At 39.7% G+C, this 17044-nt stretch overlaps 1 protein-coding gene across 1 annotated transcript in view; it reads right to left on the bottom strand.

Annotated features, from left to right (window-relative positions):
- Nucleotides 1–1644: 1644 nt before the first annotated feature.
- The window catches only part of Vang (Strabismus domain-containing protein Vang), an 85853-nt gene continuing 70453 nt past the window's right edge, over nucleotides 1645–17044 (bottom strand). Inside the window, exons 2-11 of the mRNA XM_080271133.1 lie at nucleotides 13393–14526; nucleotides 12109–12259; nucleotides 11672–11778; nucleotides 10763–10912; nucleotides 10072–10195; nucleotides 9604–9752; nucleotides 9158–9338; nucleotides 8286–8457; nucleotides 7279–7487; nucleotides 1645–6977 (exon numbers count right to left, since the gene is read on the bottom strand). Of these exons, the coding sequence (XP_080127259.1) occupies nucleotides 6759–6977; nucleotides 7279–7487; nucleotides 8286–8457; nucleotides 9158–9338; nucleotides 9604–9752; nucleotides 10072–10195; nucleotides 10763–10912; nucleotides 11672–11778; nucleotides 12109–12259; nucleotides 13393–13616 (1686 nt within the window). The 5' untranslated portion in view covers nucleotides 13617–14526 and the 3' untranslated portion in view covers nucleotides 1645–6758. The remainder of the gene's footprint in view (nucleotides 6978–7278; nucleotides 7488–8285; nucleotides 8458–9157; nucleotides 9339–9603; nucleotides 9753–10071; nucleotides 10196–10762; nucleotides 10913–11671; nucleotides 11779–12108; nucleotides 12260–13392; nucleotides 14527–17044) is intronic.

Raw genomic sequence — 17044 nt, 5'->3', positions numbered from 1 at the left:
AACGTTTCCAACATAAATATTAGGAAAAATATAGTTTATGAGCGTCGCATAAGACAGTTAAAATTAAATTTTGCTGATTAGAATTTTCTTGTTTGATTTAACATAGAAATACGTGGCTGGAAAAAAAAGCAAATGATGAGGTTTCTCCCCTATTTTTGAGTCACCCATTTTTTTACGTTTTCTGTGATAATAAGTCATAAGAGAAAACGATTTTTAAAGGTAAACTATCATATACTGACTCCCTAACATTTTACGCTGTAAGGTAATTAAGCCAACCAGTATTATTAGTGTTGTTTAATAATTTTGATGGTAGTACACCAACAATATCCAAATTAAGCCTCAGACAGTGCATAGGCTTTTGTTATATGGAGGGGTGAGGGTAGGGAGCTGAATTTTGGTTATCATTATTTTGTAGCTACAGCTCCATGTAAAATTTTATAATAGCACCTTGATTAATATAAAGGATATCTAATGTTAAATAGGAAAGAAAACAAATAACAGTATAAATAAAATAAATGACTTAATGACTGCCTTCCCGTCCAGCTTATTCTCTCGGACTTCTGGGATGATGGATAGGTAGGAGTATGGCCCCCTTCCCTTTAACTGCAATGAAGTGTGAAGTTTTTTGTTTTTTTTTTCCTATAGACTTAAGAGCTCGTTCTCTTAGGTCTAGTAGCCCTTCTATGTGCCTCACACCTTCACATGTCACCACTTTGACACTAATACCCAGTATCCATACAAGTGCTGACTCCAACCTTTTAAATCAAGCCGAGTAGATGGTGAACAGCCACACCTACCTATTGTGCTGAATGTTATATTTGAAGATGAGCAAGAATAAGAAATAAAAAGGCATTCTCTGGACAAAAGGGTTCAACAGATGCAGAATCAATAAAGAGGCCTTACTTGCATCTATGGTGCTGAACAGGGATGCCTTCACGTGGTGGCACTGATACAACTGGGTGGTGGAGCTGCCCAGTTATACAAATGTCCTTCAGTTCCCCCTGAAAGTGAGATGGTAGGCTACTAGAGAGGGACAGCTTCAGCCACCACTGGGTTCACATTCAGATGAGCCAGAGGTTTCAGCTACTACTGCAACTACTTTGTTTTGTATGGGGCTCAGGTCTGGTGTGAAAGGGAAGGTGAGGAGGAAGGGAGGCCTCTTCACAGTCAGACACTACCGTATTACCTCTTCACTGTTTTGCCATTTTCATCCTATTCAAGCTACCCTAGAGGACTTTAACCAGCATAGGGTCTCTCTCACAATGAAGAACCTATACTCTTTTCACTCTAACTTGGCCTAAAACTGCCATCTCTCAATCATGAATCCTGAGTTGACATAGCAAAAGAGACAGTATACCGTATGATATCATGCTAGTCATGAAAGGATGTTAAGTCATAGCATTTTCTTCTATCACTCAGCTATCTGAAATAAGTCGCAAAAGGATAAAAAACTGAGCCAAATTAAGGTGAAAGAACTATAGTTGAGATTGCTACTACTCCTTCACTAAATCAGGCCTCTCCTAACCTTGAGAGGAAAGGGTGGAGAGGAAGTAATTCATTCATGGCCATGCTCTCTGGGATTATGGTTATAGACAGACAGACACATGATGGAGGAATTATCACATTAAATCTCACAGCTGGGATTCATGATTTATTCCCAGTCACAAACAGCATTCACTACTCTAATTTACAAACGTGATATGCCTAAGAAGACCACATAATATCAATTAAATACTAACAATGAGTAAAACAGAATGCCAAATTATATGTCAGTTTAGAGTTCAGATGTATAATTCAACGCTAAATCACTGTTTTGGAAATATTTTGGTGAGATCTGATAGTTTTGATGGAAGCTGATGATGATCTATTACTGTTTCATGCATCCATGAGTTTTGATGGACGCATTATGATTTTCGTTTGCTCTTTAAAAAAATATAGCTGCAAATACTTTACATAGTCAATATATCATACACAAAACAGATATACATTACACCAAACACAAATACATTACTTGAACACCTTTACAAAATGTACACACATATTCTTCTGAATCCTGATATAAAATTGTTAGATAAGTATTTACTTCTGTAATTAATTTGGTATGTGGATTAATCACTGTAATATCAACTACAAAAGTCTACCTGCCTCTCCTACCTCTCTTTCACTAATGAATTCACAGATGTTTGAATGTTAAGTATTGAACTAAAGTGTATATATTCATCCATTTTGGGGTGATAATATGTAACTTTGTCCACTACGTCTAATTCATGCATCTATGACTACAGGGATGAGAGAGGCACAAGAGGCAAATGGACTTATGAAATTGACTGCACAATACACTAATATGCACCAGACCAAATACACACTCAAATCAATAAATTAAGTATTATTTTGTGACAGTGATATTTGTGCAAACTCCTGACAAGCACTGGAAAATAAATAGTACCCTACGTAATTGAGCTAAAGAATATAACAATCTCCTTTGTACATGATATATACAAGACAGAGCTTCAACTTTGGCTACCCAAAACACAAACGCACACTTCTTGATTCTCAGTCTCTCTCTATGCCTGAACGATGAGAATTGTGTGTGTGTGTGTGTGTGTGTGTGTGTTGTGATATTTCAACATTAAACATACTGTACAAAAATGACCTAATTTTAAGTAGACAGATATCAGTCCATGAAGAGAACAGCCATGTACTTACAGTAATCCAGTTTTCGCAATTCCTAGACAAATAATCTTACGTCATTATTAATTAATCAAACTGCCACAAATTAATTAAATATAGAAACAAGATTTTCAATGGTTGTGAAGTATTAAGTAGGATTATGTAGTGCATCTTGGATGGCATATTAAGGAAACATCAATAGTATTTATCATCTCTTTCACCAATATGCAACTACACGTGGAAGTACAGAAAAGATTCCTCTCTTAACTTACCTAATGCACAGACACATTTACCGAAGGCCGCTTAGCTTGTCATGCAGTGATGAGAATGAGTGTGCATGATGGAGGGAGTATTGCACTGACACATGGCAGCAGATTTGACAAGGAAAACAGAATTATCATCTTCAATACAATGACTTCTTTTTTTGTTCCTTTGGTGATGATGATGATGAATATAATAATTACTGCTAATGTCAGGCTCTTTTACTCAGCTTAGAAGGGACCTTACAAAATTAAGGGGTTAGATAAAACCTTCATTAACTCTTTCACCATTAAAAGTCTCTCATAAGCTGAATAAAACTGTCTGGCAATAGCAAGAATATTTATATAAATAATGTCGCTGCTGAGCCTGAGTTAGGCAGTGATAATAAACATATGCAAGATGATTATGAATACTGATACGAAATTTAAAACAAATTATTCCATGACAATAACAGTATGAAGGAGCAATGCCATGTTAAAACAATAAATGGGTAAAACACAGCAACAAGATGTAAGTTTAATCCCCATCACTCCAATGACATTTTTTTTCATTTTACAATGGCTACCACCAGATTAATCTATTCCACTAAGGACAGACCTCAATTTATGAAAGGGTTAATGAAGGCTACATCTAACCCCTCCAGTTCAAAGGTCTCTCCAAAGCTGAATAAAATCACCTGCAGAGACTGCGACTCGGGTAAAATAAAAAATTTATCCTCTGACTCAAAGGGTACAGAATGATGGGGCCTCTACTATAACTTGTGGAGTAAAGACACAAAGAGATGAAACCCACATTTCCCTCAACTCAAGCAGTCCTCTACACTACCCCTGCTTACAATCTGGCATTTAAGGCATTACAGCTCCTCTCAACAACCATTGCAGTGTTGTACTACATGGAAACAGCATTATGTTAGTGAAAAATTAAAACGACTAGAAAGTGATGTGAATATCCTGCTCTCTAGATTAAGAAAACTATGGACATATTGAGCTGATAAACTTCAGTCAGTAAATACTACAGTAAAGAGTTCTCATATCTTATCTGCCTGGGATGTTGCCTGAACCTTGTTATATAAAAATATTGGTTAACTGGCGAAAAAGTTTTCATAATGCAATTATAACTGGATAAAACTTGTTCAGTAGGCTATATAGCTTCTGTTTTATTATTTACGGGTACCGGTATGACAAGAATAAACTTTCACATGCAAATTTTTCTAAGCTATACTGTAATAACTATATTATGCTGGGAAAGACTGTATCTAACCTAGTGACAGACCAAAGAAACTGTGGGACAAGTTCCGGCATGGAAACCTCTGAGCTAGGGGACTGGGAAAAAAAAAAAAAAAAAAAAAAAAAAAACTCGATTGTGACGTGAAGAACCACTATCGTGTAAAAGGCTCTACAAATGCTAATGTGGTTAATGGTCTCTAAATGTAAACATAACAGGAACAACATCCAAGTGTGAATTTTATAATACATAAACTGAAGCCAAGAACATTTGATATCTGAATGCTACATATGAGAACTTTTACTGTGATAAATTTACATCAAAACATTCAGCTACACATAAAGTACAGCCAATGTCACCTACTATTCTTCCATAAGAGAAGAAGATATACCGTACCATTAACAAAGCAGTTTGCTTTTAAGGAGGCCAAATGTATCACGTCACAGTACACACACAGCCACACTGTGCTGGAGATGTGAGAGAGATGCTCCTCTCAGTCTCCATCCTTATTCACTGCCTTCACTTCTGCTGCACCAGGATTTACAATGGTAGCCAGTAATAGTCAGTCCCACACTAACTTTTTTTTTAGATGTATGATCCAGAGGAAAGGCTACCTTAGTCCAAAAAATTAAAAGGTAGGTGCCTGGCCTACACCCTATTGACATTACATCAAGAGACCTCCAGCTGCATCTCTGGAACTTTCACAAGCACACAGCACATTACCATCACTCAAACTGGTGCTCCTACACCATCATAGTATGAGACTCTACATGTTCTATAAAAAGTAGTATTTTTTCACCTATACTTTTTTCTAGTTCAATTTTCCACACCACCATATCACATTCACATTACTATACCATATTTAACCCCACAGCCATGACATGTATTTCAGATGGCCTTTCCAGTAGCTTATGGCATGCCTTTCAGAATCTTTCCTAATTTTAACAATTCTCCACATTTTCTTGCGGAACGAAGTGTGTGGGTGTGGGTGTGTACGCTTGATGAGTGGCTAGATACTGTATGGGGCAATGCAGTCTTGTTCTTGTGTGATTATGGTAGAGGCTATGGTACTTTCTGCCAGCCTGGGTGTTACTCGAGCAAAACATGCTCCAACTGACAAAAGCAAGGTGTTCTAAAGTTACTACATGTGAATGAGGGATCTCAAATTTTCCAGATTATTTCAACTGCAACTAGAAAAACTGATTTACTTGTGTATACATTTTTCTTACTAACTGGTCACTATTTTTATGAAAAAAGTTTAAAAAGTTAATTTAATCAACATTTCCTGCACCACAGACATTCCATCTGACAGACATGCCACAGGCTAGGGGTTAATGCTAAGTGTGCTAATCATGTGCTACAATATTGTGCTGTAGTTGTGTCATCAGTATTATGCAAATTTATCACATCTTATGCATTTTCTGTAGCCAATTTGCAGAAAGTTCTCTGGCTCGAACTCAAACACTGGACTGCATGAGTATCACATATTTCCCCACAGAGCACAGCAGTGAGAGAAACATGACCTTTGGCATAAATTACTATTATACAAGTACTACATATGAACAAAACACATACAGTTTGCCTTATTATAAATTTACAAGTGGTATTAACCCCTTCCAACCAATGACATATTATACAGTATATTCTTGTTACCTCCAGATGATTTTATTAAACTCGGGAAAACTCTCTCATACTGAAGGTTTAATGAAGGCAATATCCTAACCCCTCCAGTTTTGAAACTCTCTCTAAAGCTGAATAAAATCACTCAGATATAACATGAATGAAAAAGCAAAATGTCGTTGGACTCAAGGAGTGAAAAATGTTATTGTACAAAATGCCTGGGAAACATACTACATGTAACATATTCACATCCTAATTAACAGGCTGGTATCCTAGTTTACATGGAAAATAAGTTACCCATTTGCACACTGGCCCTTAATTCCTAAAGAGAAGTCCTAGGATGCCACATATTGGGTACTTAATCCATTCCAAATTAGTATTATCCTCAACCATCCCATACACACTTGCTCATACTCCCTAACTCTAACTCCATCATATGTAACTATAATTCTATTTGGACTGGACTATACTGTAGCTGTTGGTAATGAAGTGAGGGAGTATGAGCAAGTGTGGATGGGTGGGGTTATGGCTGAGTTAATTCTAATTCAAAATGAGCTTTACTTACATACATTACACAGATTCAACATTACAGTACAAAGTCAACCAAACGTTTGTGTGAAAACTGAATAATCTGGTCTACTTACAGTTTCATTCAATTACACATCACTCATGGGGGCAACTGCTGTGACTATATTTATGTAATATATTGGCCTCTGATCCTGTTACAGGACAGGGCACACTGTTTTTAACACAAGGCTTTATCACAGTCTCTGCAATTAGCATCCATCGCTGAGTTTGGGCATGGACATCAGACACACTCGTACTTGAAACATGCATTATATCTCTTGAGTTTAGATACAGAAAGAGATGTACAATTAATAAACAAATGCTGAGTCTCTGCAATATTCCAAGTACAAGTAGTTAGTCTTCTTCAGTCACACTAAACACTGGTTTCTAGACTGAGACACAAGACAAATTTGCTACTAAACACTGGTTTCTGAATTGAGACGCAAGACAAATTTGTTGCTCTTGGGGTGTATGATCTCCTCAGCGATGGAGAAGTGAGGGAGTGGGGCCACACAGCACAGGAGGGACACATCAGCCTGCCGCAGCTGGAAGACGGTACCACTGGTGATGGGGCGGGACAGCAGCTGGTCACACACGAGGCCCCAGGATTGAACTCCTCGGTGTTCCTTGTCATTCTGTGGTAAAAAAGGTTGCCTGTGATGTAACAGTTAGGTGCATGAAGAAAGGGGTTAACGGACTGTTTGTCAGTTATATTTTGTGCTGATACTGATGCAGGGAGAGGTGAGGGCAATTAACCTAATCACAGACAGAAAACAAAATACAGTATGGGATACGAAACCAACAAAGCAAGCAAGAGCTCAAAAAAAAAAAAAAAAAAAAAAAAAAAATCCTCACATACTGTACTATAAATCTCTCTTTTAACTCATAAAAATTAATGTATGTACACGTACACACACACACACATTTATTACCCACCTGGAGTACAGGTGATGCAACAAGATACTTCTCAAGGAAGGAGCGTGGACTCATATCGTGAGCAAGGCAGAGGGCAAGGTGTGCTAATATGGACTCCATTGTGTGGCGTGGCTGCTGCCGGGTGATGCGCAGGTATTTCTGTAGCGCCCGAGCCAGTGACGGGAAGATGGACTGGGCCGCCTCCTGAGGATCCATCGGCGCACTTGGACCTGCCAGCAAAATTGCCTAATTAGAAAATGGAGGTGATTTGTTTACAGAGGCAATCTGTTGGGATTAAGTACACAGCTATAGACAGAAAATGAAAAGATGTGACATGAAATTTTAAAAAGGTCAATACAGGTATGGTCATCTCCTGGGGATCCATTGGTGCACTTGTGTCTGTCAGTAAAACTGGCAAGTTTGGAAATGGAATGATGATGTGACAGGATGGGAATGAATAAACAATATTACAACAATAAGCCCTTATTATGGGTTACCTTTTTCATGTTCTTTTTTTTTTTTCCTACTAAGTGTGTAACTAATTGTACAGGATACTTCAATGTAGTATAAGTAAAATCTTCCAATGAATGCTTTTTTTCCCCCTTATTCCCGATTCTGGATGCATGCTGCAAAACTGATTTCTGAGGTTCAGCAGCTCATTCTTGGCAAAACTCCAATTTTCAACTATTCTCTGAAACAGACTGCATTTTCAACCATGACCACTATATCAACTGTTCACAGTTCTGTGAGCAGGTTGCCTTGTGAAAAAAGAAACGCAGGGTAGGATGAATGGAAGGGAAAATGGGTGGGACAAATGGAAAGAAAGGAGGTGAGAACTGAATGACATGTAGAAAGAGGAGACAAAAGACAAGGGAGATGATCATTATGGTGTGTTTTCCCTCTCATGACTGAAATAACCCTAGCACTGTATACCAGCTGACACTAACAATTTTACTTCAGTGAGAATGAGTCACTGGAGCCTGAGAGGGTCAAATAACCTAATGCAGGTCTGAGAGAATGTATCATACCTTGTTCATCATGCATACGCTTGATGTGAGTGAAGGCTTCCTCGGCAGCAGTGATGAGTCTCGCACGCCTCTTTCTCACCCGCCTCTCATACTCATGCTCTTCATAAAACCTCTCATTGTGAGCTGAGTCTCGACGGCGTGCGCTGGCTGTTAACATTGCCCTCGTGTGACCCTAGGGAAAGATAATGGAATGTGAAAAAAGCCAACTCCATATTACCTCCTTTGGATCACATGGGCACAATGCTACGCTACTATATTTCAGAACATTTTACAGTTTGGTGAGTCTGGCTGTTTAAGTTTCATGAATACTGATCACTAGGAGTGCACTTGTTGGCTATACCGTTATGACCCGGGGTAGTAAGTGGTTTCCTTGGTTACAGGACACCATTAAGCTTATCATTCCATGTAAGGTTTGTATAGGGGTAACAGTATAACCAAGATTTACATCCACTACACAAACTGATACCAGCCTGTAAAACTAGCAGTACTAACATCCAAACTACTAGCTTCATCATTCTCCTCACTGCCTTCTACATTACAGTGTGTACAATAAGTAAAGCATATCAATACTGTACTCAAGATTTAATATAGCCGATTTGTTTTTGTCTGACAGAACTCTGCCAATCCCACAACAAGAATGCAAAATTGTGCTTGCATGAAATTCGATGAACCATAGCTATAAAATATAAATGAATCTCCTTGGCTACTGGTAAATCGACACTCCAATCTGACTATACTTGAACAGGAACTAAAGTGAATGGGGTTAGGGATCTGTACCAGGTTAGAATAAATGTGCTACACCAAAATACAAAATAACTCCAGCCTGCAAAATTATCTGCACTAACATCCATAATTTATTTTGCCAAACTAACCTCTCCATTCTCCTCATTGCCATCCACATCGTAGTATTTAAAGGAGGAACCATTGGGATTCTGCTTCTTCTTTGAGGGAGGGCGGTCTAGGTAGGGGTTGTAAATGGAAAAGTCTTGGTAATATTTCTCTAGAACCATGGCAGCTGCTCTCTGCACACTCAACTGCCCGATGTTATACCACCTGTTGGCAGACAAGGGCATTAGGTTTGTGTATGTAGTGAGAGAGAGACAGGCTGGGATATGCTGGAAGGTGATGTAACTACTATCTATGTATCTATCTATCTCTATCTATGTAAGTATCTGTTTCCCAATCTACAGACAGATGTTGTAATTATCAAATTTTAGTGTTAATACATTACTACAACTCAGCTTTCAAGAAAGAGATGTCAGTTTTAGGCCAAGTTAAGGTGAAAAAACTATACTGTACCTTCTAAACTCCTCCTTACCTGCTCTCACCATCAGGAGATCTGAGTACTTTGAGGGTATACTGTGGTGTGAGGTGGCGCAGCTCCAGTAAGATTACTGCGAGGTAATGGATGAAGAGCAATGCATCCACCAAACTCACCGCAAATGACACAATTGATCGATACCGCACCTGCGGCAGGCACACCAATTCAGAAAGGCTATACAGTATTCATTATACATATAAATTACCACTGTGATATGTCACTGATATTTTACAAATATAGAAAGCATTTTTTCACATAATTAATACTGTAAACTGAGAGAAACTAAGAAATTGGCTTTCCAGGAAGCAATGGAATCTTAACAGGCAATTTCCTGCACTATACTGTATAGTGGAATTACTGTACTGTACAAGTACTTGCAAAAAAAGAAAAAAAGTAAAAATTATGCTACTGTATTTAAAATGAGGACTGCTAAAATAAAAGAAAAAAGAAGACAATATGACTTACCTGATCTCGTGTTTCAAGGATGCGGACGACATAAAACAGCCAGTATGAGAAGGTGAAAACGAAAATGAGCATTGTTACCAGTGCTCGGAAAATGAAGATGCGAGGCATAGTGGCCTTGGGCTGCCTGTTTGGGGAGAGGATAAGATAATTAGTACCACAATTAGCATCACATGCATAAACACATCATCCTATTTTTTTTTTCCTCATCAAGTGAACTACAGCCAGGTTCTTCTACTTTAACCTGGCCCAGATATTCATCCTCATGCATTTTTTTTTTTTATTTGGTAGCAGCCATGGCTCAGTGGGTTAGAGCGCTCCGTTCTGACCGAAGGGTCGGAGGATCGAATCCACCCAAGGGTCATTGGTAGACATCAGGAAGGGCATCCGGTCATAAAATGCTACACGCTCCAAACCAAAGTCCTCTACCCAGGGGCAACGCCTTAGCCCTTATCCAAAAAAGGGGTACCTGGCGTAAAACTCTTACATACTGTAGCTAAATTTCAGAATAAGTTGATGCAGTGGTACTACTGTACATCCTTTCCACAGTAATTTTTTGTAACTAGCATGATATTCTAGTGTTGATTTATTGTTACAGTTCAGCATTCCCAATGGAGAGATGGCAGTTTTAGGCAAAGTTTAAGCAAAAAGTATAGTTATAATCCCATATATCACCACCTTATCTAAATCTCACCTGAAGAAAAGTGCCCATGACCCCAGAAGGAGGATGAGCAGCTTGAAGGAGAAGGATATGAGGAGACCATCACACTCGGAGTCACATGTGAGATGGTCAGGCTTGAGCTGCACAACCTCCAGTCTTGGCAGTAACACCATTGCCACTGGACTGTAGAGGGATGAGAATGTTATAGGAGGGTGGATAAAGCAGCATCATATAACACAGATAAAGCAAAGTGACACAAATGAAGAGAGAATAATGTTACTAGAATATTTTCGCTTTAGGCCCAAAGGACTAAGAAGAATTGCACTACCTGTACTTGTAAATTTTATGCAGTTAACACATTTCTTAACATGATTGTTGGTATAATATAAACTTCCATGTAAAATCCCAGGATGACTCTTGAAAATGATGGAGCTCTTGGAAGAAATGTGTCTCTGCCTAGATCACAGTCACTGTCTGTTGGTAAGTACCAAGCACAGGCATATATATGTTTACCTAGAAAAAAAAAAAAAAAAAAAAAAAAAACTACTGATTTTCAGCTAGTGTTTATATTCTAAAAGTAAGTCATATGAATTTCACTGCATTTCAAAATTATAAAAGAGTAACATACCAGTATGAAAATATTGTAGAAAACAGTGATAATAATGACTGATGAAAAGTAAGGACGAGAATTAGATTTAAGAACAATGGTATTACCTTCACAATGTTTAGGAAGATATTTGCTAAGTACTGGACTATCAAAAACAAGAATACCTACTGTAAGTATACAAAGAAATATACAAAACTGTCCTATACTGATTGTCTATGATGCTGTTACCAAGAACATATTAGAAAATGATGAATATACTGTATGTGATAATATGGTTCTGAATTTCTTTATCTTCAGGAATAGTATTAAAACAGCCTAGAGGTGATGAGGGCTACCTTAGAAAAGCAAACAGAGCCACGAGGGCACAGAGGGCAGATCCGGCATAACGTTGACATGTAAATGTCACTCCTCGTTCCTGATCTCGCCCGATGATTGTAACGTCCTGTAGGAGATGCATTTATTTAGAAAGGTATAAAGAAAATGGTGTCAATCACTCATATATCGCTGCCTTGGATGAGCACGGGCAACCAGGTAAGTAATCAATGGAATAAAGTATATTATGGATACTATGCATGCATATAAGAAAGTTTAGAATGTGATCATTGTGAATGATGACTAAATCAGTGCTGTATATCATTTACATTACAAAATATAAAAGGCAGCTATGACAAGATTTTTTTTTTTTTTTTAGAATATTTAATACTGAACTGACAAAACACACAAAGAAGACAGTGACAACAAAAACTTGGCAAGGGTACAGGCAATAATATACCTGAAATGACTCAGAACGGACGGAGGTGTTGCCAGTGATGGCAGTGGTGTTGTCACCCCAGTTGTCGTCTTGGGGGAGGATCTGCACCTCAATCACCTCCCCCCCCATCCCCCCATCCCCGCCCACACCCGCTGTCATCTCACTGACCCGCCTGAAACAGCAATGAAGGTTTTGTGGAAAATAATTTGGTCCTTGCACTGTAATGAGCAAAACTTCACTAACAGTTCCTACCTGCACTGTGTTCTGTCTTTCATAATTCTCTACCTTAACCAAGCATTAAGGAGTAATCTTCCTTCCCATACTCTTTTGTTGTAAGCTTTATAATGTTATAATATAAATATATTTTGTGAAGCTCCTTCCACTGCCACAGCTGGTAAAGAAGTGTACTGTATAGAACTCTTGACTATGATAACAGACTTTAGCCATAGTTTCCACCCACTTGTAACTCTAAACCTTAGATGTGAGGAAGTACGGTAATAGGCAGGGGTTTACGTTTAACAAAACCTATTGTCTAGTGTTAAGGTGGTAGTTAAAAGCTTTGTTAGACAGCCCAGTAACAATATTACAATGAGCAGTTACTTTTGGAATTTAGCCAAGCTTCAAACAACCATCTTAACAGTAGACAAAGAGTCTTTGTTTAGTGTGAAAACCTGGCATCAACTTCCTTCCAATCAGGGGCTGGGGCAACGGGTGAGCAACATCTAAGTATCACAAGTGCAGAATGCTCAGTATCACATATTACTTCATACAATTAGTATTGCATATAGGCTATATACAGAAAATACCTGGTAAACCAATTTTTCATAGATGCAATGTAACACTAACAGAAACTGTTCTGTAAATTTATTTGATATGTAATGGCAATAAAGATATTAAATAAAAGCTACTTTTTACAAAAAACTACTGCACATCACTAAATTAGGTACTGATACAGTATAATAAATTTTTACAAAGCAGTACACTGAATAATGATCATTATATCTGTGACTGAACCAAACATGGAATTTACAGCTGTAGCTGTATGTGAATCACTGCAATTCAAAATATGTGGCACAATGTAATTAAACATACTGAAGAGGGATGCCTTCACACAGAGGTACCAATAAAACTGGACAGTGGAGCTGCCTGCTTACTGTGCTCCTCAACTCCCTCCTTATTCTCCGTAAAGAAGATGATGGACAGCAGGAGAGTCAAACTTCAGCCTGCAGTGCACCATGTTCACATTCAGATGATCCTGAGCCCAAAAGAACAACAACAACTGTAATAAAAACACCTGACACTAACCGTCCTCTCTTGTGGAGTGGTCGAGCATTGACGCTCCTAAGTGAGACGAGGGAAGGCTTGTGGTGTGGCTGATGGTAGTAGTTAGGTTGCTGGTAGTGGCGCTGGAGTGACGCGTAGACACTGCCGCCGCCGTCAGTGTAGCCAGACACCACCGAGTCCTGGTCAGGTGTCCAGGCGCCGGCTGAGGTAGCGTATGAGGTGCCGGCGCCTGATGGGAAGGACATAGAAACCCGGTCCCGCCTGATGAGTGGAGTGACCGGCTGGGGTTGAGGGCATATAGGTCGAGGGGGCCCGCCACCACTTACACTCTCACGGTAGCGCACCTTGACACTCCACGCACACTCTTAATACCTTGATGCACCACTCACACTCTATACTCACACTCTCACAGTATTGTACCTTGATATCTTACTCACAAACAGTACTTACACTCACACTAGATCACCTTGACACAACACTTACACTCTCACAGAAACAATTCTTGACACAGTGCCACTCTCACAGTTGTATAACTTGACACACTACGCACACTCTCACAGTGGCAAACACTGACACAACGCTCACAATTTCTGGTGAGATGCCACTTAAGGAGAGCTTGCTCACCAGATTTTCTATTCACTTATGTACTCACTCAAAACTTTAAGCTTTTCCTTAAAGTCAATGTGAACAATGCTATCACTTTTCAGAAATCGGTAACAAACACCCTTCCTGTAAGGAGTACTTCTTATAGTTACTATATAGGCTATGCCAGTTTGTCTTTGCTCTTGGTTCTCACTTGAATGTTATAAAGTGATTTCAGTCACAAGCTGTTGTCTAAAGCGGTGTCATAATCAGCTCAGACTTGTGAACAGTAATACTTCCAGCCTATTACTTCCACAAATCAAATTTTCAATACATTTTCTTGTAGGGTCAAATACACAAGAACTTTCGTAGTCGTGTCAAATATTCGTGTTACTCGAGGTGTAGTATCGGTGGGGTAATTCAGCTGTGGTGGGAGGCTCCTCTTGTGGACTGTGATAGGGTAGGTGTCGAGGTGGAGAGGCTGTGGAAGCTATGGTGGAGGTTATGCCAGGTGGGTGAAGGAGTGGATCATGTGTTTTGACTGTCACCTCCTACTCTTGCTCCCACGCTCACCTGAAAGAAATAGGGATGCATGAGTAATAATGAAATGTAAGGGACAGGAACACATGAATAACATTAAAGCAAAAGGCAAAATGACACATGAGTAATATGCAAAATGGAAGGGATAGGAACACATGAGTAATAAGAAATGGAAGACCTGGGAACACATAAGCATTAACAATATGGTAAAAGAAACAACTAAGTAGAGGAAATGTAAAAACTTGGATCTGGATTATCTTTATCATCATCGTCATCATCATTCTTTCCTTTTTTCCCTACCTAAAGACAGGAAGAGGAAGAAGATAATGTAAGTAAATGAAACAAAGAACATGTAAGTTATATGAAAATGGAAGATACAAAAATACATAACCATAACCACCACCACCACCACCACCACCACCACCACCACCACCATTATCACAACCATCACCACCACCACCCCACCACCACAATTTTAATCTCAGTAAAATCCAGGAGTGATGATACGGTGGCCTGGGCCCTATTACTGAGAGAGGCACATCAAAAGGTTAGCCTCTCTTTGTCATTCCTGCTCCATTTTTATATCGGTCTCTCTCTTCCTCGTGAGTTCCTTCTTTCCTTCTTACAACCTGCCTTCCTTCATTCACTGTCCCTTCTTTCCTTTATTCTTTCCTCCTTGCTTGTTTTCCTCCTTCATTCCTTCATTCCTTCTTTCTTTCATTAATTCATTCTCCCTCCCATCCTTTCTTAATCCCATCCTTTCATCATCCTTCCTCCTTTCTTCACTTGGAGTTACTTTTTATATCTTACTTCCTATATTTATTTATTTTTTTCCTGCCTCTCTCTCTCTCTCTCTCTCTCTCTCTCTCTCTCTCTCTCTCTCTCTCTCTCCCTCTGTCTGTCTGTCTGTCTGCCTCTCTCTCTCTCTCTCTCTCTCTCTCTCTCTCCCTCTCTCTCTCTCCATTTTCTTTCTCCTTCTTCCCTCCTTCTTTATTGATTTCTCACTCAACACTTTCATCTTGCCGCCTTAGCTCTCTCTCTCTCTCTCTCTCTCTCTCTCTCTCTCTCTCTCTCTCTCTCTCTCTCTCGGATAAGAGGCCTTTCATATGAGACAAGAGGCTGACCAGGTCCATTTCTCTCACCCCACCAATTTTCTTTCAAGGAGGAGGAGGAGGAGGAGGAGGAAGAGACACGAAAAAATGATAGTGAGAGGAGGAGGAAGTTATGCCCCCCCTTCTCTCTCTCTCTCTCTCTCTCTCTCTCTCTCTCTCTCTCTCTCTCTCTCTCTCTCTCTCCTGCTAACAATGCCCCTTTGCGTGAGCCTCGAGTCAAACTTTCTCTCTTTTTCTCGCCTATTCTCTCTAATCTTAAAAACACTTACTTTCTCTCGTCCTACTGAATTTCTCTCTCTCTCTCTCTCTCTCTCTCTCTCTCTCTCTCTCTCTCTCTCTCTCTCTCTCTCTCCATGTCTCAATTTTTTATAAACGTGTGTTTTACTCTTGTTTTCATTATATCTACAACTAGTATGTTTTTGCCTGCCTCTCTCTCTCTCTCTCTCTCTCTCTCTCTCTCTCTCTCTCTCTCTCTCTCTCGCCAACTATGAAGCATCTTAATCCATTCAATCATCTATCTATCTGTGTATCTATCCATCTATTCACCAACCTTCCCATCTATCCGTCTTCATTCTTCAACCTATCCATCCAAGCTGTCTGTCTGTCTGTCTATCTATCTATCTATCTATCTATCTATCTATCTACCCATCCAGAGAACCACACAGCCAAGAAACCGCACAATTAACCGGTTAGTCAGGCAGGCAGGAGGGGTAGGCAGGCAGGCAGGAGGAGCAGGCAGGAAGGGAGGAAAGGAGGAAGAAGTCGCAGGCGGAGGGGTAGAAGAAGGGAGAGAGGGAGTGAAGTAGGTAGTAGGGGTAGGGATGGAGGGGATGGGGAAGGAGGGAAAAGAGAGACAGGGATAGAGGGGAGGAGAGGGAGGAAAGTAGGTACTAAGGGTAGGGATGGAGGGGATAGGGAAGGAGAGAAGAGACGGAGGGATGGAGGGGAAGGAAGGTAGGGATGTAGGTAGTAGGGGTAGGGATGGGGAAGGAGAGAAGAGAGGAAGGGGGGGAAATGGAGGGCTGGAGGGCATAGAAGGGAGGGAAGTAGGTAGTAAGGGTAAAAATGAAGGTGAGGGGGAAGGAGAGAAGAAATGGAGGGAAGGGAGGGGTTAGGAAGGCAGCCAAGTGATCAAAGGAGACAGCGTGGCTCTTGGCTATAAGTGACTCCATTTATATATACATTAAAAAGTCAACAGCAGGACAGGGGCCAGAGAGGGGACAGAGAAAGCACAAAAGTAAAACAATAAAGAGTAAAACAATAAAGACAACTCAGTAAAATCGACTAAAAAATCATTTGGTCATCATAAACAGGCCAAACTTCAGAGTGAAAAAATAATAATCATCATCCACTTATATTTTTTGGCATCCACCCACCCCGTTTTTGTTGCTGTTGTTGTCTGTTTGTTTTGTTGTTCCTGTGTTTTACTAATGCCTCTT

This window comes from Coenobita brevimanus, chromosome 44 (genome assembly GCF_032717465.1).
Source record: "Coenobita brevimanus isolate Jiangsu-jjx chromosome 44, ASM3271746v2, whole genome shotgun sequence".
NCBI lineage: Eukaryota > Metazoa > Arthropoda > Malacostraca > Decapoda > Coenobitidae > Coenobita > Coenobita brevimanus.
The sequence above is the reverse complement of the archived record's forward strand: the minus strand, read 5'-3'. Positions and strand labels throughout refer to the sequence as shown.